This window comes from Metarhizium robertsii (genome assembly GCF_000187425.2).
Source record: "Metarhizium robertsii ARSEF 23 chromosome Unknown MAA_Scf_12, whole genome shotgun sequence".
NCBI lineage: Eukaryota > Fungi > Ascomycota > Sordariomycetes > Hypocreales > Clavicipitaceae > Metarhizium > Metarhizium robertsii.
Window position 1 is genome coordinate 157187 of NW_011942152.1, and position 21706 is coordinate 178892.

Genomic DNA, 21706 nt, shown 5'->3' on the forward strand with positions numbered 1-21706 from the left:
CGGTCATTAATACTCTAGGCAACTTTGTACCACACCATTCAACCATCATGAGAACAATCTGTTCCATCCAAGCAAGCTCTTGATCCCAGTGAAATGCACCAGACAAATGCATTTTTATGCCCACCTCTGCCTCCTCCCCGACGTAGAAACCTTCCTGGTCAACTGTGGTCATGTCCATATTATCCAACAGGGTGCACCGAGTAACCTCGTCTTAGGCTAGCAAGGAACTGTCCCTTCACCAGGACATTTCTCGAAGTCGATAAGACCCTTTTTGCTTCCAAGCGGTTGGGGTTCTTGTTGCTCTCAGCAAGAAGCAATTCCTGTAGTTGCGTTCATGACTTAAATTTTCTCCTTTCATTTCTTTTTCATCTTGTTCAAGTATTCTCACAACAGCCTCATGGCCTCTTTCAACGGCAAGCTGTGCTGGTGTTTTGTTCAAATAGTCCCTAGCCTCCTTATTAGCGCCTGCCTCGCCGACAAGATACCACACGATGGCTTCATCCCCTTCCCAAGCGGCTAAGTGTAGCGGCGTTTGTTGATTACGGTCTTGAGCCTCTATATCAGCACCCGCCTCGATAAAATACCGCACGATGGCCTCATTTCTGCCTTTCGTGGCCCAGTGTAGCGGCGTTTGTTGTGTATAGTCTCTAGCCTGTAGATCAGCACCCGCCTCACCGACGAGATAGCGCACGATGGCTTCATGGTCTTCAAACGCGGCCAAGTATAGCGGTGTTTGTTGTTCACAGTCTTTAGCCTCTATATCAACACCCGCCTCACCAACGAAATAACGCAAGGTGGCTTCATTCCCTTCATAAGCGGCCCAGTGTAGCGGCGTACGATTAAAGCCATCTCTAGCCTCCTTATTAGCGCCTGCCTCACCAACGAGATAGCGCACGACGGCCTCATTGCCATATGCAGCAGCTGGATGTAGCGGCGTGCGGCCATCCTTATCTTTAGCCTCCTTATTAGCGCCCGCCTCGCCAACGAGATAGCGTACGATGGTCTCTTGCCCTTCGTTAACGGCCAAGTGCAGCGTCGTATCGCCCTGGTAGTTCATACATGTAGCGTCTTTATTAAAAGGCGCCTCATTTACGAGATAGCGCACAATGGCCTCGTGCCCACGCATGACGGCGTAGTGTATCGGCTTGCATCCATCGCTGTCAAAGGTGTCCATGTCGGCATTAGTCTGCTTGTCGGGACACGGAACAAGCAAGCGTACTACATTCTCCTGTCCAGCTATTGCTGCTAGGTGCAGGGCAGTTCGGCCTATCTATCTCGCAGCTTTTTATTTGAGTCTTCGTACAGATATTTGACGATGGCTTCGTGGCCCTTGAATGCGGCCCAGTGTAGCGCCGTATTTCCCGAAGCGTCCTGGATATCAAGAGCTGCTCCTGCCCGAATAAGTAGTTGCACCGTTTCAATACTTCCATTCATTGCGGCCAAGTGCAGCGGAGCTACTCCATCTAAGCCTTGGGCGTTCACTTGTGGTCGCCCCTCGTCAAGGAGATACTGCACAACTCTGGAATGACTACAAGCATTACAGGCGTAGTGTAATGGGGTCCAGTCGAGGAGATCTCGCGCATCAACATCCGGATGAAACTCCAACAAAGAGCTGGTATCATCCAAAGAACCTTTGACTGCAGCGTAATGGAGGGGCGTACACCCGTGAATGTCTTTTCGATCTAGGTATCGAACTGCCAACTCCCGACTTAAAATATGATCTCTATCCTCCTGACACATTTGATGTAACGGCGTGCAATTGAACGTTTCTGGGTGACTGGTGTGTCCCTCTATCGTAGGCTCAGCATCCTGTAAAATATCGCATTCCCATTGGCGACTCTGTTTTTTGTACAAGCTCATGAGGCCTGATAGTAATGTCCGATCAACTCTTTTCAACTCATTTTCCATGTTCGACTTAGCCGCTCTAATCAGATAGAGTTTCGTTTCCGGGTAACATTGGGCCTCCCTTAATTTAGAAGTGAGGGTGACCATCCTTAAATTCTCCATTAATATGGCTGTAGCTTTTACAAAGATGCTACTCTTCCTTGGAAATGTATTTGCCGTTCTAAAGAGCCACAAATATATGTTGCTAGCCTCTGCAAAATCCTGGAGTCGTTCGTGTGGCTTGGCATGTTTCCGCGCCAGTGCAATAACGTTATCGGGTTCGGGAAGCTTCTGTTCGGTGCTTAGGGGTTGAATAATGCTTAGATAGGTCTGATGAATATTGCCAAGTCCACAATTATGGATATCCTGGGCCATTTTTGACAGCCGATCGTTATGAAGTGTGAAGCATTTCCAGGCATCCATGTTGCTAGAGTCTTTAGGTCGCACGTTAGAACCGCCCTCGATGGCGCGCGCCATTTTCTCTGCCACAGATTGCATGAATTCCGTGAACATGTCTTGCGCGTAGAGTAGCTCTAAGGAGTCATACGTCTCCGACGCCAAGAGCGCACTCTCGTCAATTTTGCAATGATATGTATCGTCCGGGCTAAGGCTGGCTTCCGTGCCATCGTACCGAGCTACACGAATACTCTGCTGCCCACCATAGCCAACAATTCTATGGTTTTCAACCTTCATCGTACCGTTCTCATCTTCTTTAATTTCCAAGATTCTTGCTGTATCAGGAGGCATCCACCATGCGAGATCCCGCCGAAGGGCCCGCGTCCCTGGACCTAGAAGGCGCAAACCTCGCTCTGCAGGCATCTCTGTAGCGTGCAACCGGGCATTATACTTGCGACGCTGTGTTTGGGCAGATTTTGGCTGATCTTCAGATTGTCGCTTTTGCGAGTAGACGTAATATAACCGTAAAGATAGCACTGCTTCGATGTCCTTCCGAATTGTGTCTACGGTTACGTCTCGCGTCCAACAAAACTTGGGTGGCTTGTCCTCGTGCCCTGCTGAAAGGGCTCCAAGGGACCAGGTGAAGTCACTTTCAGGATGAAGATAACTAGATAGAGCATCCATTGTGATCTTGATCGCCCGTGCAAGGGTCAGAGCCTCTGCGGATGCTGGCCCCTGCCAGCCAGTGAGCCCACAAAGTGTTCTCCTCGTTACCATCACATTATGTGTTGTTGGGTTGCATCCGCTATTCTTCATCGAGTTGAAACCTGCTCGGGCCGTCTGTCCTTGTTCTCTGTATTCCTTAGGATTTCGATCAGGTTGCCAGGGTATTCCATCAAAATCTCCTAGTGCCATCGCGAGCCATTCAAGCTCATGTTCTGGAGTCAGACGGACCCGTTGAAGAGGCTGCGCGAGTCCCCGACGAACCCACGCCCTAAGAACGGCCATCGCGATGACTGCGCCGAGTTGAGCAACTGAGGCGGACCAATGCATTCCACGCAAGCCAATAAATTGCACCACAAACCCGCAGAGGCTGACCGCGGTGCCAACAATAGTTTTCAGCTCCAAATGAATAGCTTGGCTTTTTTTGTTCACCCGGCAGGACGTAGTAATAAGAGTCTGATCGTCCCCAGCCGATAATGCAAAAGACTGGAAAGACTGGTCGCCAACAGTTTGGGCCTGTTGTAGCCATACCAACCGAGCTTTTGTCTCTTTGGACGGCTGATATCTTTTCTCTTCGGTGCTGCTCTCCACAACATGCGCACACAATAGTAGGCCAGCCACCAATGTAATTATGCCAGTAGCAGTGCAAGGAAACGCATAATTTGCAACTGCATCGTCGCCCTTGGTAAACTTTAGCGCCGGATGGTAGGTGGCAAATCCAAAATAGGTCAGGACACCTAGCTGAAGGATCGTCCCAAAGACGGCCACAGCGCGTAATTCCCTACGGCTAAAGTAGCCATGGGAATTAAGAGAGATATTTGGCGCATCAATAGCTTGATTCCAAACAATGGTAAGCTTAGGAACCGGTATGGTAACGGATGTCTGTGAATTTGCCCCTTTCTCTACCTTCGAGCTGGCCGACTCGCGGTTGCAACCGATACTATGCAATATAGTCTCCCAAAAACTAGCCCCGTCATTCGATGCTAGAAGAAAGGTAAGTCAGGGTGCATTCTGGGCGAGAAATTTCACTCACGTAGCTCCTTCAGATACTGTTTATCAAGTGCGTCCTTCAGTTCGAGTATATCCGGAACCTGATTAGCACCATTTTCAGTGCACTTCATGTTCGCAGGTCTTAGGCATATGAATTCGGCCGTCGACGGTGACCCCATGCATCTCACCACCTCTCGGCCATTCCACAGCTCACAGACCTCATGAGAAGTAGATGACATTAATTCCGCTTCAGCAACCGCAAGGTTCTCCCTCGCTCTTCCAATAATAGCTTTGAGCCATGAAGGACCACCAACTCTAATAGCACTAGCAATAATAGTAATGATCCCTAACGGAGCCATTGCCAAAATAATACTATCAGCCCAACCAGTCGACTGGCTCATGAATTGCATAGTGACCCGTTCTCCGAAAAGAGCTAGCAGTCTGAGCGTAATAAATTGTTAGTATATCGTTAGCAAAATAAGATAAACTAGACTCATACGTACGGCGCTAGGTCGGAAAACAAATTATTAGAGAAGTCATCCCCAGAATCAGCAGCGCTTGTCGCTGCAAGCGTTATTACAACTACTAGGGCAAGCTTCCAGGCGGCCGACATCCTGTTTGTCGAAAGAAATATTGCTCAAAGCGGGTCAAGCCGCAGCGAAAGATGGCATACGAACTCAAGTGTCTTGGTTTAAAGCTGACAGGACGTTGGATACGGTTCTATCGCAGTGAACTCAAGAAAGTGGCAGGAGACAAACTTGTCAGAGCAGCTACTGAGGTCAGTAAGAGTATGGCGCGAAAAGTGTCTGGTGCCATGCCCTGCCAGGAGAACGACCTAGCCAGCTCATATCCGAGCGCTCAGCTCATATCCGACCGCGCCGTGCTACCCATTAAATTGCTGATCAACATTGTCGCTGTCATCGGCGATGATAATCTCTGACCCTATTCGACAAAGACCAAGCCACCATGTGGGAGTCTACGAGAGTTGGCATGTCGCAATATGCCCAACGTCGTACAGTTATTGAAGAAGTGTGCCCAACTTGAGAGTAACGAGGCTGTAGCTTAGAAACTGTTGCGTACCAATGAGACTGACTGGTATTTTCGGTCAAGGCGGCAGGCGATTAATATTCGAGCTGTTCGGTGCCACCACACCTCAGCTCACCCGCATTTCGCGATGAAGTTCGAGACTCGGAATCCCATTCAACCGAGACAACTCGCCTGTGGGTTGGGCTCCAAATTTAACTTCCCACTTCCTACTGGATATGTAGGACCGATGACCATATGATCCTTTGCCATGGGCGCAACCAAAGCTGCTGAATTCGAGCCTGTTGAGACTGTTGATTCAAGCCCTTCAAGCTGCTACCGCTGCCGATAAATTCAGGCCCGTTGAAGTTATTGGATTCGAGCCTTTTGGATTTGGGCATCTCAAGCCGCTGCCGCCGATAAATTCGAGCTTGTCGAAGAAATGCTACGGAGTAGATTTGAGCGTTTTGGGGGTTGCTCAGTTCGAGCCTTTGTGAGCAGGTCTTCGGAAGCACCTTCTGCCGGTCCGAGGCTCTAGCTAACGGAAGGCGGTCGCGCGGCTCTTGCAACGCTTAATAAACATTGTGATACGTACCACCTTTTATTTTTCGACTACTTGCATTGATTCCACGTCCTCTAGGCTGATTTCAGGACAAATTTCCAAGGTCTGCGGCTTGTTACTCGGGTGGTCAAGTCCTGGTGGTGACCAAGACGACTATTTGAGTCAATCAAGATGTTCCTTGATATTTGTATTCAAGGCAATCTCTCTTCCAAAGACCCGGAACCTCATGATGAAAAACATATGCACGACAGTACATCATACGGGAAAAGTAGCAAGTTGTGCCACGAGAAACGAGACAGTCGCGCTGAGATGTCTCATGGGAAAGAACCGGTTGATTCCGGTCACCGGTGTCCCCAATAATAACGACAATGCTTAGCATGTGGACAGGCACAGATGGATCATCAACATTGGTAACATCGATTGGTACAGGCCTCTGGCACGGGCGAGTTGTCATGCTCAATGCCAAAACGTTCTTCGATGCCACCGATGGTCCTGGAATTCGTCAAAGACCGACTTCGTAGTCAACATTCTTTGAGGCAGTCATTTTGACAGCTAGGACTTGGCTACAATGGGGCGGTATTAAGGTCAAGGCAAGATGGACTGCTTTCGAGAAAGGACTCTAGGTCCGTCGTGGTTAGTGGTCTATTTCAGACTGTCACAATCCACGCACATACCCGACCCTGGTGATGCATGTCAAACATGCAAGCACGGGCAGTCCCGTCGTGACTCACCAAGTTTATGTTGCAACGAAGCGGATGCTACCTGAAAAGAAAACGAACATCGCATCTTGCATCGGCAAACAACTGCCAAACTGACATGCGTCCGATGAAGATCGGAGCGGCAATCAACCTATATTTGGTCAGCCACGTCCTGGTTATGAAACAAGACGGCCAAGTGCGGTGAAAACGGTGGCACAAGTCATACTCAAACCGAGATGATCTTGTGGATGAAGTCGTTTCGCATGACCGTTTGAGTCAAACGGAAAGACCCCATAAAACAGTGGCCACAAACGAGTTCCTGTCCAACTTTCGGGTATTTATTCCGCGCTAGTACTCAAACAATGGCGTTTTCGGAGAATAGGAGGGCATCCGTTGCACAACATCGGCTAAGGGCGTCAAGAGATTCGCGGCTGGCTACAGGTTGTCTCTTCGACAGGCAACCAGCCTTCGCCGACGTCACGCAACATTGAGGCATTGTTTGCCTCAATACCACGCCGAAAGCAATGGCTCTGCAAAGCCAGTTGACTCTTCAGAGATGAAGATTTTCTATATAATTCCACATATTGACCAAATTTCTTGATTAGACAACTCAAGTTAGCATCACTCAACAGCATCACCATCTGCACACAAACAAATCAACCATTACTTTTCTCAACGGAAAAATTTTCCACTACTCAACATGCCGACCCCAATGACCAAACCAGACTCCTCCAGGATTCAGGCCTCTCAGGTATATTCCCCTAAGACATTTCATTGCAAAGTGTTCTCTAACAAAGCCATACGCAGGCCAAAAATGGCGGCGACATGTCCTCTTCTGGCTTTGCCGCCAGAGCCCAGTTCGCTGGTGATCAGCACGCGAATCAGGCGAACAATTCTGGTCATGGAGGAAACAACTCGGGTTCGGGTGCTAGTTCGGGCACCAAGCTGTGATCTGCCAAGTGGAAGCAACGGGGACAAGAGGCATTCCGTTAGTCGCTGCTAATCGTTGACTGTGGCTCGACAAGAACAGCAACGATAGTTTCAACTCTGCACGTACGAATACAACCCTATGCACCTATATATATCGTCTTTGTGATATCCGCTTTCACCTGGTGAATTGAATGGTGTTTCTTCCACAGGGAAAAGGAGGCTGTTCGGCCGTACCTGAATGAATATTTTGCTACTAGTCTCCCTTTCACCCACCCCCCATGAAACATCATCAAATAGTCGTGACGTCTTCCGTGGGTTGTGCGCTTTCCAGTCCACTCAATTAGTTATAAATTCGCTTCCATCAGTTGGAGTTCTGAGGAGCCTTCCTGCAGTCCGCTCAAATTCTGTGACGAGGCCACTTAATCCATGGATATGGAGATGATACAACGCACTATGGCGATAATTTTCCACGACTAGACCGTCATCTACATTGCACATAAACTGTACACCATGCCTTGACTGGCTGCAACACAATCTTCGTCATTGATGCAGGGCCTGTTTCAGAGTCTGGTACCGCACTTGACCTCTGGCGTCGTCGTGCCATATTCAGGACCCTGTGCGACCAGGATGAGGTTCGTCTTGATCATATCCAGGCTACTCTCCCCTTGGGTAGAGAAAAAGTCACCTCATATTAGCCTGCCCTCCTCAGGAGCCACGTCACAGCCAACCTCAAAAATGATCTCCAACCCATCCTCCTCATCCCACTGTTCTCCAACCTCTTTAAGCCCAAAGCTCTCAATCAACGTTCTGCTCGCCACGTTGTCCGGTGCCACCGTCGCCCTTAGAGTTCTCACACTGGGGTCATTTCTAGCCATGTCAATCATGATGGCAAGCGCAGCACGAGCGTGCCCTTGCCTTCGATGCTGTGGGTCGATCGAGTATCCTACTTCTACCATGCCGGTGGCATCTGGTCTGCCATGAAACCCGGCACGGCCGACGACGGTTCCATCGGAGGTTATGAGCAGACGAGTGACCCAGGCTGCGTCTTCGGGGTCTCCACGAATTTGAGCGGCGCGCATCTTCCATACTCTTGCGCATTCGGTGGCGATGTAGGATGTGAGCGGCAAGTTTGACAGGCGGCGGGCTGTTTGAAGATCACTGTTGCCGAGAGCGTCCAGGACCGGGAGAGGAAGCTGTATTAATATGCGCCCGACAGCGTTTGGGGACCGCGATGTCCAAGGTGATGGCGTGACGGTCATTGTGGTACTCTGGGGATTGAGCATGTCGGGGAGCCAGATGAACAGCGCACTTGTCCTATCGACACTCCATGCCCGATGCCCAAAACTATCAGTAAGAAGAATACATACAACGGATATGGAGGCGACCTAGGATTCGGGGATTTTAGTGTGTTGAAAGATGTGGATTGTGTTGACTGCCTCCCGGGTGCCATCGTGACTGAGCAAGGACAGATGAGTCATACCCCGTGTTCCTAGAGTCGAGAGTATTGGTTCTGGGCCGGATCCAAGTGCCGGAGAACGCTCGCCATATGATCAGAGGACCGGAATATGCCAGCCTATATATCGTTGTTGCCGCGTTCTCGAACGATTGTGGTTATTCTCTCGTTGTTCCGCCCTGTTTGGAGTCCCCAGATAGCATACTGTCATCATGCTCATTTGTTCTCCTGCACGATCAGGTGCTAGTATTTTGCACTGGATGCAGGAATTCCGACGATTAAATTAAATTGAGCGCGAGACTGGCCTGGACCGAATTCGTCCATAAAGGAATTGAGGCCCAGGCTCGACGGCCGCCGACTCTAGACGGCATAAATCTGTGCAAATTTTCATAACTGAATAGACATCTGGAGCCGCCCCACCACTTTAAGTGCCCGCAGCTTAGAAACGCGCCTCTGTCAATTGGCACAACTGTCGACGCGTCTCACCCGAAAAGCTCTCGGTCCATTGCCATAGCTGCATCACCGCAGCCCAGCACCAGCCCAGCATGGTCACCCTCGAGGAAGTATCGCACCTCATCCCCAAAACGACGTCGTAAGTTCCAATTCAGGTGCAATTGTCCACCTGCATCCTAACTTACCCTCCCAGGGATGCCGCAACTCCCACGCCCAACCGTGTGGCCGATTCGTACAATCCCTTGCATGCATTCGACCTCGACAAGCAACGCTCGTACAAGCAGCAATATGGCGACATGTACTTTTTGCGTCTTACCAAGATCAAGCCTGCCGTGGAGGAGGTGGCATCGGCCGCATGGGAGGGTACCATGATTGGTGGCGAAGAGGTGAAAAGAGTAGAACGGGTGCTCGATGTTCGCCAGGGAGAATTGTGCTGGGTAGCGGGAACAGTGTACATGGAAATGTCGCTCAAGCCCAATATCCTAGAGGATGTATCCAAAGACGTAAGCTCAATGCGTCCCATGCTCCGAAACCACCGCAATGCCGACAAAAGACACCACATCTTCACGTTATATAGTTGACTGACAATCTCAGCGATGGATTTCCGCCCCCATACCCACCCAGCAAACCTACTTCTCCCCCGATGGCTCCGACCAAATCATGCTCGAAGACGACTCCGGCCGCATCCGCCTCGTGGGCGATCTTCTACAATCTGTCCCCCTCGTGACAGGCTGCATCATCGCCGTCATGGGCACCGAAAACAGCAGCGGCGAATTCGAAGTCATTGATACCAAATTCCCCGACCTCCCCGACCAGCCCGAGCGATGGGCTCTCTCCAAACCATCCTCTTCGACCAACGGCCACGGCAAAAGAAGACAAATCATCAAGGAGGAAGACGAAGACGTTGAAATGACAGACGCCTCACAGTCAACGCCCAGCAAAAAGATCGCCATCGTGTCCGGCCTCTCATTCTCCAGCACCGACGCCTCTCACGCCGTCGAACTCAATCTTCTGCAAGAATACCTCCTCGGCCTAGCACTCACATCGTCTGACCAAGAAGAAGTCGCGAGCATAAGCCGGCTCATCATCGCCGGAAACTCCATCTCCACTACCGCCGAGCGCAAGGAAGAAGAGACGCTAAAGAAGGGACACAAAAAGTACGGATACGACGCGAGTTCCTACAACGCCCTCCCAGCACAGCTCTTTGACGAATTCGCCGATGCATTGCTGCCCTCGATACCAATCACCCTCCTCCCCGGAGCTCAGGATCCCGCCAACGCAAGCTACCCCCAGCAACCCATCCACATGGCCATGTTTCCCCGTGCGAGAGCATACGGGCCTGAGCCAACAAAGCCCAAAGAACCAGGGTGGTTTGACGCCGTCACAAACCCCTGGGAGGGCGAGCTCGAAGGTTGGAGGGTCCTAGGCACCGGCGGCCAGAATGTAGACGACGTGTTCAAGTACGTCGACAGCGACGACAGACTGGGCATGATGGAAGCCATGTGTAGGTGGCGGTGTTGCGCGCCCACCGCGCCCGATACATTGTGTAAGTAGCCTGTTTTTCTCGCGTGCAAAAGGTGAACTCTCAAACTGACGAGAGGTAGGGAGCTATCCGTTCCAAGAAGATGACCCGTTTGTCATGAAGACGTGTCCGCACTTGTACTTTGTAGGCTGTCAGCCTGAGTTTTCGACAAGAACTATTAGCGGCCCGCATGGTCAGTCAGTGAGGCTGATTACTGTCCCTTCATTTGCGGAAACAAAGGAGCTGGTACTGGTTGATATGGAAACGCTAGAAGTCTCGTTGGTCAGTTTTGAGAAACAAAGGTCTACTTCATGAGGGATACACTGCAAAAGCGGCATGAAATACCCAGGTGATGAAACATCTTCACAGTTTCTACCATGTATGTTAAGAAAGAAGGTGTGAAAAAATGCATAATGAGCTATGAGCTACCATTTGTTCCGATGTACGTGCTAATTACTGAAGCGCATCGCCCTCCATCACTCTCGCCGCCGTTTCTAGTTAGCTATTGATCGTGCTAGTAGCAATGCCATTAATTTTCGTCCATTCCCGGGCCCAGCCCCTTAATCGCATTCTCACCGACTCATATCGCACCAACCCATTCATCCCAGTCATCCCCAGGCAAGGTTTGCTCCAGATGCTCTTCACAAGTCGCAGCAACGTGCCTGTCCAGTGTAGCCAATGCCATGACTGTCCTGCGCGCAAATGCCATTCGTTGTCTCTGAATTACCTTGTCGTTCCTCCATGCATCTATATTCGTGCGCTTCGCCTCACTATTTAGTCGCAGATGCCTCATGTCTATTTTGAACTGGCGTCCGAGATAAATAGCCCCATCTTCGCTGCAACCCATAACGTCCACAAGTAGAAACTGGCAATGAATGCGCCAAACCGCCTCCATAACGGGCGACTCTCTGTTGAAAAAGTCTACAAAGGTGTAGTGTCCGCTGCCGTTTTCTTCCTTTGGAGGCTCCCACTTTGGCGTCACCCTAACTGTCAAAGTATGTATGTTAAAAACGCGGTGGCGGTTGGCTCGGTCGTCGTATTTGAAGAGGTTCAGTGCATTCGCCATGAGCTTCTTGGACCTTTCGAAGGAGCGGTTTTGTTCCGCTTCAACAATTATATTCTGAAAGAGACAGGAATACTTATCAATATTGATGTCTCCCTGTACCGTTCTGGCGCCTCGACGCCTCGAACTTCGTCTCGGCAGTCCATTTTGGCCACTGGTCTCCTCCCGCCAGTCGGGATCGTTTTCATCTTCTACGTCGTAGTCTTCATCTATGTCCCCGTTGATTGGGAACGGTGCGTCGGGGTCGTCGATTTCCGCCAGTCGATCAACGTCGGTGACCCTTGCGACGTGATCTCGCAGCACGTACAGGAACGTATTGCTGCCGTACAAGACGCCTATTGCTTCCTTGTATACCCGCCAACATGTGCGCAAGATGCCTGTCGGGATTCCCAGAGACTGTCTTTTAAAAACAAATCTCCAGCCCGAATGAACTCGAATCGGGCTGTTCGTCACGAGAAGGTATTTATATATCGCAAGCCTGATTTCGAGAGGCATATTCGATAGACACGGTTTTTCCCTGCGTCGCGGACGCTGCAAAATAGATTCGTTGTCTAGTGCTCCGGGATTTCCAGCTCCCGTCTCCTCGTGGACAGACTCCGTGCTCATGGGATCGTCGACTTCGTGCTCAGAATCAGTGCTCATCTCTTCGTGGAAGCAGGCGCCGTCATCTAAAGGGTCCGGAATCTTAGGACTGGGGGCTCTGCGTGTGGGTTGCTTCACTCGTCGACGAGGCGACATTTTCTAAATGTCATTTCGCGCATGCTTTCGCAACAGGTGCTCCCAATCTATAGGTTTGCGTTTACCAGGATCGCCTGGCTCAGCATTTCTAGTACGCTTTGCCTTCTTTTTTCCTTTGCGTCTTGATCGGCGTCTTTTCGTGTCTTTTTCCATGTTTGCCGATGTGTCACAGGGTCTGACGGTATCGTTCGGTGTTGACATGGTCGCGGGCTGCTCTGATGACAGGTGCTGTATGAGCCTTGCTTCGGGGGTTGCCTCGCAAGGGTTGGGTTGAAGGGCTATTGAAGCCATCGTGACTAGTAGGCGTGGTTAGATGCAGGGCAGCTTGAAAGAGAGTGTGGGAAGGGAGAAAGGAAGAGGAAGAGTTCAATTCAGGGTCTGAGTATTTATGACATCAGCGTGCAGCTGTGTGGTGCCAGCTGTATAGTGCCAGCTGTGTGGTGCCAGCTGTGTGGTTATACGCTAACAGCTGTCAAGGTGCCCCGTGCATTTCTTTTAATGAATATTAGAGAGAGAGAAAAAGAGCCTTATGAAAATTAGTGGCCGCGTAGAGTGAAACGGCATTGGCAAGCAATAAATGCTCGGCGGGCTTACTCCTTTTGCTAGGTGCGCTTATCGCCCTATTATTTACTGACTGGTACGTGAACTCCCCGTATAACGTAAACTAATATATTATAATATATTAATTTTTTAATTTTTGGTTGTTTCGCTCTGTAGTCATATGAAATTTCACGCATGATACAAGTATCGTGCAAGCGTAAAATCTAAAACAGTATTATATATTATAATATATTATAATATCATCATTAATACCTAGTAACGAGATACCAGGTGGGATGTGTGCGCACCTAGCAAAAAGAGTAAGCCCGCCGAGCAATTCACGTGTGCAGCTCCCCGCTTTGCATCTTTAATATAATATAGGCGTCACCTATGCAGTATATTCGGCAAATGGTTAATGGAAGACATGGCTTACGCCACTCACCTGTGCAGCATCGCGAATTTCATGTACACAGCATCGCAAACGTCCTGTGTGCAGTATCACGACTCCGTGCTGGACCTCGTAAATGATGAATTGTTAAAGCCGGCCAGAGCTCATCGCAGGCGGCCCCCGGAGGGTGTAATTTAATGGTCTGGTCGACTGATGGTCTACCTCGGTGGTCATCCAGATGTATTGACTCGACCGTCGACGCTTTGCCTACCCCTAGGACAACTCGTTGGCATCAGGGTCTTGTACCCCATAACATTTGAACATTAATCCTGTTGAAGCGATGCAAGAATATGAGAGATATTAAACCTAGTAGAAAGTATTATTACTTTTATAAAAAATACATGGTTTTTAATACCTTTTACTCCACTTTATATACTATTTATTTCCTTGCCTTGCTGGACCTGTAGCCCCTGTCAGCTCTATCTCATTTGAAGTCACTGCTCGCTAAACGCACAGGGGTTGGATTGTATGCCGAAGAGTGAGCACCAGCAAGTTAGGACTGCGAGGTTCAATCTTTAACTCGTCACTGATTCTGCACCTTCTGGCTAGAAATAATTTATATGCTTACTATTCGACGAAATATGGTACCATCGATGTCGCGCCCTGGAGATCGCGCGTGGCTGGTAGTGGAAGCCTGTGCAAGGCCCGCTTGCCTTGGTGTTGGCACATCCTGTCAAGGCTCAACACCTACTGCCAAACGCCCGTCATGGACGCGCCTCACCAGCTCATCATATTAAAAGTCGGTGACAAGGGGCTTGCAGACCAAATCCTCGCATGCCAATTTAATTAAGCAAGGCCAAGCTGATACGTTGTTTCTTTGCACTGTCCACATGACCGCACCGTGTGAAGACACCAAGACGCTCAGACCGTGGCAACGTGGCTTCAGATATACATAGATTCGGAATAAAATCGCAATTCTACGGGCCTCGTGCTTTGGCAGTGTGCCACGGACTTCTTCGGCATTTCATACATCTGGCATTGGGTTAAGGTTGCTGAAATCAGATGCCGCGCCGCCTAGGCCGATGTCAATTTGGAGAACGGCAATCCGGGGAACGTACTACTGCGGGGAGTCGAGGGGCTGCGACGGGCAGTCTGGCATCAAGTCTGGTACGTACTGTATTGTCACAATTCACATCCGATACTCGGACCGCATTACAAGCATCGCATATTGGAAATGACTGTTTCGTCAATAGACCTGACTCTGTTGCATCCGGCACGGTCGTTACAAGTCCGTCCAATAGTGGCAGTGGAATGGACGGTAAGACCAGCTTATCTTGCGGTCAGCTCGGTGAGGACTTGTTATCTCTCTATTGCCCAGGTTTCCTGTGGATATCTGATAAGACTTAAGCTTTGGAATGATTCATATCCGATGCTTCTCACGACTATTAAGAGTAAGAAGTTGTGTCAATATGCCGCGAGCAGCAAGCTTCTTGTTTCACTGGGAAGCAAGAGCAAAGATTGCATATGCAAGCGCCGTGTTGTTGTAGTTTGCATGTGGCAGCTTGGGGATTTGGCTGTTCTGACTCAAACCGGAGGGGGGGTGGTTGGAGCGTGGAATCAATAGATGGGTTTGTTGTACCACCAAACACCGAACCATCTCCGTCCATGAGAGAGTGGCGGCGTATATTTTGTCGAGGCGCGCCTCTGTCCACGGCGATGACGAGTGGCCAAATCTGTATGACGATCTGATGGGAAGCCACGTAAATTAATCCAAAAGCCCTCAACATTCTGTAAACTGCCCTTGGTAGTTAGGTATTCATCTGACGTCGCATTAGCAAACAGGGAACAACGGCAAAAAAAAAATACTTTCCCTGGGCTCCACGATGCCCCTGCGGTCCCCGGATACCGGTGGGTCGTTGGTGTTTAGATCGGGATCTTTTTACCCTATAACTTGGGTTTGATTACCCCATAGAATCTATTTTTTACCCTATAACAACGTAATCTGCCACAACAAGCTTCCAAACGGGGCCATGACGAGGGCACAGATGTCAGGGGTGTGCAGGCAGGGCATGCAGATGCGCCGCCCACCCTCAGGCACGTTGCTGATAGCCCGGTGGACGGCAACCGTAGCTGCGAAGCGCTTCATTCCGATTGTTCGGCTGGGACCGCGCGGTGCTGTGACGCCCTTGGATTCGCTCTTCTATGGCTCTGGGTCCAGTCTCGGTGCTGACCATGATAGCGCGGTGCGCCCTAGCTCGCGAGGCACGAGGAACCATCAAGACAGATCAATTGATGCTGTTCCGCCCTGTCATGCGGCTCCTTCGCCCCTTAATCCATCGTGTACCAGGCCTGGTGTTGGGTGCGTGGTGCCGATGAGATGAGAGATGCGAGATCAAGGTGCCCAATCTGTCGCGAGAATCTCGCAATCTTGCTCATCTGACCCGGCCAAGACGCTCCTGCCCGTTCTCGTCAGTTTTTGGTCAGCAAGTCCATCTCCCCGCTCTTGCCTGTTTCGTCGCAATGTCATACTCGTGCTGCGCCGTGTTTTTTTTTTTCTGAGAGACTTTCTCTCACATGTTTTGCTCTCTTCTCTCCCATTTCATGGGCCTCGTAAACCCACTGTCCGTGATTTTATCGTCACAGCCACCAGACTTCTTATCGCAGCCAGACACTGCTGTCGCAGGTCCTCCCACCACTACCTTGGTAGTTCCATTGTACTCCGTGCTCTACTCCGTACACATCCCGAGATAGCATGTACATCCTGGCCGTGTCTCTGATAACGGCGAGACACACACCACGGCGTGCGCCTCCCCCGCCTCGTCCCCAGACACGAACCAATTCATCAACTTCTCGAAATGCGCCGGAGCAAGCATTATCGTCAACCCGGATTTTATCTCTTGCCTACCAGTGGAAACTACTCTTTCAGCATTAGAGATCGTCCCACGCCAATGTCCACAGTGTATTAGATGGGGGCGAAGGTCTGCCATCATACTTTCCCAACGGAGTTTAGAGGTCCCCATCACGCCGGGGCGTGCGACGAAAGAAAACGCTTGGGCAAGCAGAATGACCTTTCTTCTTAGGAACGGTCCAGAAACCAAGGGCTAAAACGGCGAGCACCTGGCCAACAAGGCTGTGTAGTACTAATCTTGCGCGAGACAGACAGGACGGTGCTACCGCCAATCCGGGAGAAGAGGCGACTAGAAGGAAAATTCTTCCCCTGCGTCGCCACGACTACACATCACCTGGCTAGCCGCGTTCACGTATAACGGATAACCATGCTTGTCTTCGTTACGTACGGCTTCAGTTCAAAGCGATAAATGAAACGAGCAAGAACACAACGCTCTCGTGTACAGGGTGTCTGTCGACAGGTATTTCATATTAATCATACACCCCGAGAGTACTCCGTACAAGGCATGCTGAGAGGTGTATAGATTAGTCCAACAATGGCGTTGCCTCCCATGATCCATATCTTCTCCACCATGGCACCGTGTACCTTTGAGGACACCACAGACACACTCCCTAGTCGGCTTCCGGCGGATACCTGCTTGCAAGTATACGGGCGGTAGCCCGCCCCCCGTCAAAACATATATCAAGTCCGTCTCCCACGCCTCGTTTGTTTCTATGAGCCTGATACGAAAGTTGCTTCCTCTGGGTTTGTGGTTGTCATTCCAGCTTTGGCTTGTCTTCAACATTTCGGGATCCTATCAACTGGCCCGTCCGTTTTACACTGAGTATCCTTCCTAGCACTCACCGAGTCTCATCCTACAACATGGGTTCTCTCGGTTCTGAGCCAAAACTCCCTTGGAACAAGACGCCTTGTGTCTTGAGCCCTCAGCTTAGTCGTGTTGCGGGATGGTAGGTCTACGACGATGACGAGTCTCTTTGGGACCAAAGTAGCATGAGAGGCCTCGCTAACACTAGCAACTCTAGCAACATTTACCTCAAGCTGGACAACCTTCAGCCCAGCGGCTCCTTCAAGTCTCGCGGAATCGGTAACCTCATGACCCGTGCTGTTGCCAACAGTGCCGGCGATGTTCACTTCTACTGCTCCTCTGGGGGCAACGCTGGTCTTGCCTGTGCTACCTCGGCCGTTGCTCTGCAACGGCCTGCCACCATTGTCATCCCATTGACAACGTCGAAGATGATGAAGAATAAGCTTCTCGACCTTGGTGTTGAAGTCCACCAAACTGGCAAGAATTTGGCTGCCGCCGATGAGTACCTCCGGACGGAACTCCTCGCCAAGGACCCCAACGGTGTCTACGTCCCACCTTTTGACCATCCGCATGTGTGGGATGGCGCCTCTACCATCATTCCCGAACTACGAGAGGAAATGGACGAGCCTATTGATGCTATTGTCTGCAGTGTGGGTGGTGGCGGTTTGTTCAACGGTCTCATGCAAGGCATCGAGAGTTTCCCCTGGTGCGGATCCAAGCCCGAAGTTGTCGGTGTTGAAACTCTCGGTGCCGACAGTATGAATGCCTCGATCAAGGCCAATGCCCACATCACTCTCCCAGAGATTACATCCATTGCCACGTCGCTGGGCTGCTCACGTATTTCTGCTGAGACGTGGAAATGGTGTCAATATCCCAACATTCACAGTCTGGTCGTCTCAGACGCGGACGCTGCCATCAGCTGCGTCCGGTTTGCCGACGACGCCCGTCACCTTGTTGAAGTATCTTGTGGAGCTGCGCTCGCCACCGTATACAAGGGAGATCTGCGGGAGACCCTAGGACGTGGTCTTACTGATGCTGAATGGGCTCAGAAGAACATTGTCATCATCGTGTGCGGCGGCTCCGGCGTCACATTGGGCATTCTCGACCAGTACGTACAAGAGTACGGAAACAAGACGACCATCAAGGTCTAGGTGAATGAAAATGGCGTTATTTGTTTCTTTTGTTCTAGATACGCAAGCGTTTGGTTATTTTTGACATGGGAGACGGGTATCAGTTACCTATTGATAAAGAGCTTAATGAGAAAGAATTTCACGAGGCGATTGAAACCCTCGGATGTGTACCCTGGAGACTTTACACAGACAGCTGCCGAGGCGACATCAAGGCTCTCCCCACGTGCCAGGCGATAACGGACAGACATCCCATCCCCCGGTCATGCGACAAGTTGGCGACAATCTTTCGGATCATGGAAAACATCGCTCACAATATCATCGCAAAAGTGCAGTGATGGTGTCATGCACCTCGCTTCAGACGGAAAACAGCGGCTTCAAGCTGGACTTTGGCCGCTGAAATGGTAAAAGTATGAGGTTGCAGAGAGTTCGGGACGGGGACTGCACGTTCGGGAGAGCACGGAACGAAACGGGATATAATACATGGTGTGTCTTACAAGGGTTGAATACAAATTTGATCTTGCAGCGATGACACTTGATATTGATACACACGAATGCTTGTGTTTTTTTTGCCTTGGGGACAAAGGTAGCATCATGGGCGTTTTGACTATTTGGATTGGCAAACTGGGACGTGAACGACGGCATGATATACCAACAGGTGCCATATTTGGCAGCCATGACAGGAACGGACTACTAGACGGCACGAATATAGACATCAAAAAAGCGTCTGACAGCATAGAAATAGACATGTTTAACTGGGAGCACTCGACCCCGAAGAAAGTAGATGCCTCACCCCACGGGGAATCTCATACCCACAATGCACCACATATCCGGCATCGGCGACTAAGCCCACCGCCCACGGCAAGCCTCGTGGCTCTGGCGCGTGACGTATGTTTCCGCGAGTATGCCTCCCACGGCGGGCGGCAAACATTACATGTGTGTAGACTGAAATACCAGCTCAAACGAGGGGCCCCGCTGCGCCGACGCGGTCCGGATGCTCGCCCCACGGTGGATTCCGGCATCAATCCATCTCAAGGCGTCAACTTTCAAGGGCCCAGCCGCGCTGATCGATACCGACAAGATCTTGGCGCCAGGTGCCGCGCTCTGCTGCTCAAGTTCCTCCGTCTCTTCAATCACCCGTATTATACTTAAGTAGTGCCCGTAGCAGAGGTACAGTGGGTGTAGTGGGTGTACAGAGTGTGTACAGAGTGTGTACAGCGCGTGAAGATGGCCCTCATCGACGACGGCCCCCGGCCTTACTCCTAGCCATCTTAGCCTCCTTGATTCCCTTCCTCTCGTCGACGAACTCGCCCATGATTTGCTGCAGGTCGGGGTTCTTGCGCGCCAGGAGGAGCACGTCTTCGGTCGTGACGTTGGGCCGGGAGGCGTGGTTGGCGAAGCTCTCCAGGTCTATGGCTACGTTTTCTGCTCGCCGCGTCAGGTGTTCTGCTTGTGACGAGTGTGGAGGTGAGTGGGTTGTTTTTTTACCGATTTGCGTCCAGACCATCTCTGTTAGGGCGCCGATGAATTGGGGCGTTGCGTTGCGGTTTCGCCGGAGGCACTCCTCGTCGACGATTTGGCCGACTGCGAACCAGAGGGCGGATTTGAGGCGCTGGGGTTGTTAGCTTGTCGGGGTGCCGGGTGCCGGGTGGGGGGTGCGTACCTCGCGGTCGTCGTTGTCGGGTGAGGCCATGGTTTGCTGGCTGGTGAGTGTGAGGATGGGTTTTGCGTGGGTGAGGCGAGGCGCGTTAAGTGAGCGCGATGGAGGAGGTGTGAAGTGGGGCGGCGGTTTGGGTGGTTGTCTTTTTGGGAGTTTGTCGTGTGGTGGTGTGAATATCACTGGGCGAAGCGGTTTTTCACATATTTTAGTGTGTAGATGGTGCGTGCTTCGCTCCTTATGATTTTTTTTTGGGCATGTGGTATTGCACGGCGGTCGGGGGTAGGTAGCCTTACCAAGACTTTTATGGAAGGGTCATTTCTGTCAGGGTGAGACTCGGCTATCATGGAGTGAGAGCGAAAAGTGATTCACCAGATACGGTGCCTAGCTATCGTGCCCTGTACTGTAATTTATTGCAGCGTATTAGTGCATACTTCTTGTTCGGCAAATACATTCTGTCAGAGGCTGTAGTACCGCCTCCATCAGTGCAGTTGAGGGAGAGGAAACCAGTTCGCATGGCGAATGACACAGAACACTTCATCTCAGCCCATGATTACATGAATGTGGTTGTGGGAAGAGTGCTGGCTTAGGTGTCGTCTTCACCTTTCATGTTCCGAAAATCACCATCGCCTAGAGGGCGGAGCATCGGCAATGAAGCCACACGGTACATTCATTATTGTACTGCGCTCAACGTCGAGTCTCTCATAAGCCCGTTTATAGTTCACGTAGACTTGGCCACTTTAGTTCCAATCCAGGACCTTGGCAGCACTGCTTCTCATTTGCACAGCACCCTCCCTCATTCTTGCAACCAACGTCAACTGACCTACCCTACATCAAATCGCCTTGTAGCCCAACCGTTCAAACTGTCTCGAATAGCCTTATCAAGCACTCTGGAAAGTCTATCAACAGATCCGGACACTAGCTGCCATTGAGGAGCGAGAAAAAAGAAGCAAAAGTCTCTCCAGGGACTAGAAAAGGATCGCTTCATGATTCTAGAGGCATACTTTTGTCTGGCACACATCAATGAGTTAGGTTCTCACTCAAGTGCCAGTTCACTTGACTAAGCCCTATTTTCTTTCCCAAGAGATGCCTCGAGGTGTTTAGACTCGTATGTTTAGAGTCAGCTTGTCGTGACCCTTTTGGTCCGTTGTGGTGCCGGGGACAAATTTGCGCAATTCGTAGGCATGACTTGCAAGGCGCTCCTTCAAACGCCTGTCTTGGATATATTGCCCTCGGTTTTGTACCGTATCCCTCGGAACTCCCGAATTTGAACTTCTGAAGCTTCGCTGTGTTTGGACATGGACCGAGAATGATGATTTTTGGTGCCACGGCGGACACTTCTTTGGGATGCGACGGGCGCAGGGTTTGGGCAGAGGCTTGACGGGTTTGAGCTGCATTGTTTATGTAGTTACCTGATTCAGGTGTATATGGGTCTGGAGATGTTACAGAGGCGCTTCACACTTGGCATCTTGAGTCGTGAGGCTTGTTGCAAGGCCGGTACACGACTTGTGCTGGATACTGTTCCGAATTTCCGTGCGACGCTTCTATTTTCTTTGTTCGTCTTCGATCCATTCCAGCGTTGGTCGAAATAGTTTGCTCTCAAGTGCTACTCTACCCCATGCCCCTTTCAGCTGCTCTCGCCCGTCCACCACCATAAGGTACCCAATGCAACTGTGCGGAATACTCTACGCAAGTACATATGTTACATGGTAGAAACATTCTCCCAAAGGAGAGTGACCAGAGGCATGAATTCTCCTTGCTACCCGCATCCACCAACAACACCCATTGGCCCTCCATTTTTCGCTCCCAAGAATCCATCGGGGAATCAAAAGGAAAAAAAATGCTG

General features: G+C 50.7%; 7 protein-coding genes across 7 annotated transcripts; 2 read left to right on the forward strand and 5 right to left on the reverse strand.

Moving 5' to 3' along the window:
- Positions 1-179: 179 nt before the first annotated feature.
- MAA_00127 (ankyrin repeat domain-containing protein 28) lies at positions 180-1174 on the reverse strand (the record flags this gene model as incomplete). The annotated part of the gene is made up of 2 exons (XM_007818125.2): positions 180-320; positions 389-1174. The coding sequence occupies 2 exons, from the start codon at positions 1172-1174 to the stop codon at positions 180-182; spliced, it is 927 nt and encodes a 308-aa protein (XP_007816316.2).
- Positions 1175-1266: 92 nt separating this feature from the next.
- Positions 1267-4606, reverse strand: MAA_11655 (uncharacterized protein; the record flags this gene model as incomplete). Its single annotated transcript, XM_011412570.1, has 3 exons — positions 1267-3986; positions 4037-4434; positions 4497-4606. The coding sequence occupies 3 exons, from the start codon at positions 4604-4606 to the stop codon at positions 1267-1269; spliced, it is 3228 nt and encodes a 1075-aa protein (XP_011410872.1).
- Positions 4607-7892: 3286 nt separating this feature from the next.
- Positions 7893-8465, reverse strand: MAA_00129 (GCN5-related N-acetyltransferase (GNAT) domain protein; the record flags this gene model as incomplete). Its single annotated transcript, XM_007818127.1, has 1 exon — positions 7893-8465. The coding sequence occupies one exon, from the start codon at positions 8463-8465 to the stop codon at positions 7893-7895; it is 573 nt and encodes a 190-aa protein (XP_007816318.1).
- Positions 8466-9204: 739 nt separating this feature from the next.
- MAA_00130 (DNA polymerase delta subunit 2) lies at positions 9205-10949 on the forward strand (the record flags this gene model as incomplete). The annotated part of the gene is made up of 4 exons (XM_007818128.2): positions 9205-9251; positions 9306-9615; positions 9707-10658; positions 10717-10949. The coding sequence occupies 4 exons, from the start codon at positions 9205-9207 to the stop codon at positions 10947-10949; spliced, it is 1542 nt and encodes a 513-aa protein (XP_007816319.2).
- A 265-nt stretch (positions 10950-11214) lies between these two features.
- MAA_00131 (uncharacterized protein) lies at positions 11215-12435 on the reverse strand (the record flags this gene model as incomplete). The annotated part of the gene is made up of 1 exon (XM_007818129.1): positions 11215-12435. One exon carries the CDS (start codon positions 12433-12435, stop codon positions 11215-11217), a length of 1221 nt encoding a protein of 406 aa, XP_007816320.1.
- A 4697-nt stretch (positions 12436-17132) lies between these two features.
- On the forward strand, positions 17133-18227 carry MAA_00132 (Serine/threonine dehydratase, pyridoxal-phosphate-binding site; the record flags this gene model as incomplete). The annotated part of the gene is made up of 2 exons (XM_007818130.1): positions 17133-17218; positions 17294-18227. 2 exons carry the CDS (start codon positions 17133-17135, stop codon positions 18225-18227), a joined length of 1020 nt encoding a protein of 339 aa, XP_007816321.1.
- A 1210-nt stretch (positions 18228-19437) lies between these two features.
- MAA_00133 (Histone-fold protein) lies at positions 19438-19896 on the reverse strand (the record flags this gene model as incomplete). Its single annotated transcript, XM_007818131.1, has 2 exons — positions 19438-19815; positions 19867-19896. 2 exons carry the CDS (start codon positions 19894-19896, stop codon positions 19438-19440), a joined length of 408 nt encoding a protein of 135 aa, XP_007816322.1.
- Positions 19897-21706: the final 1810 nt, after the last annotated feature.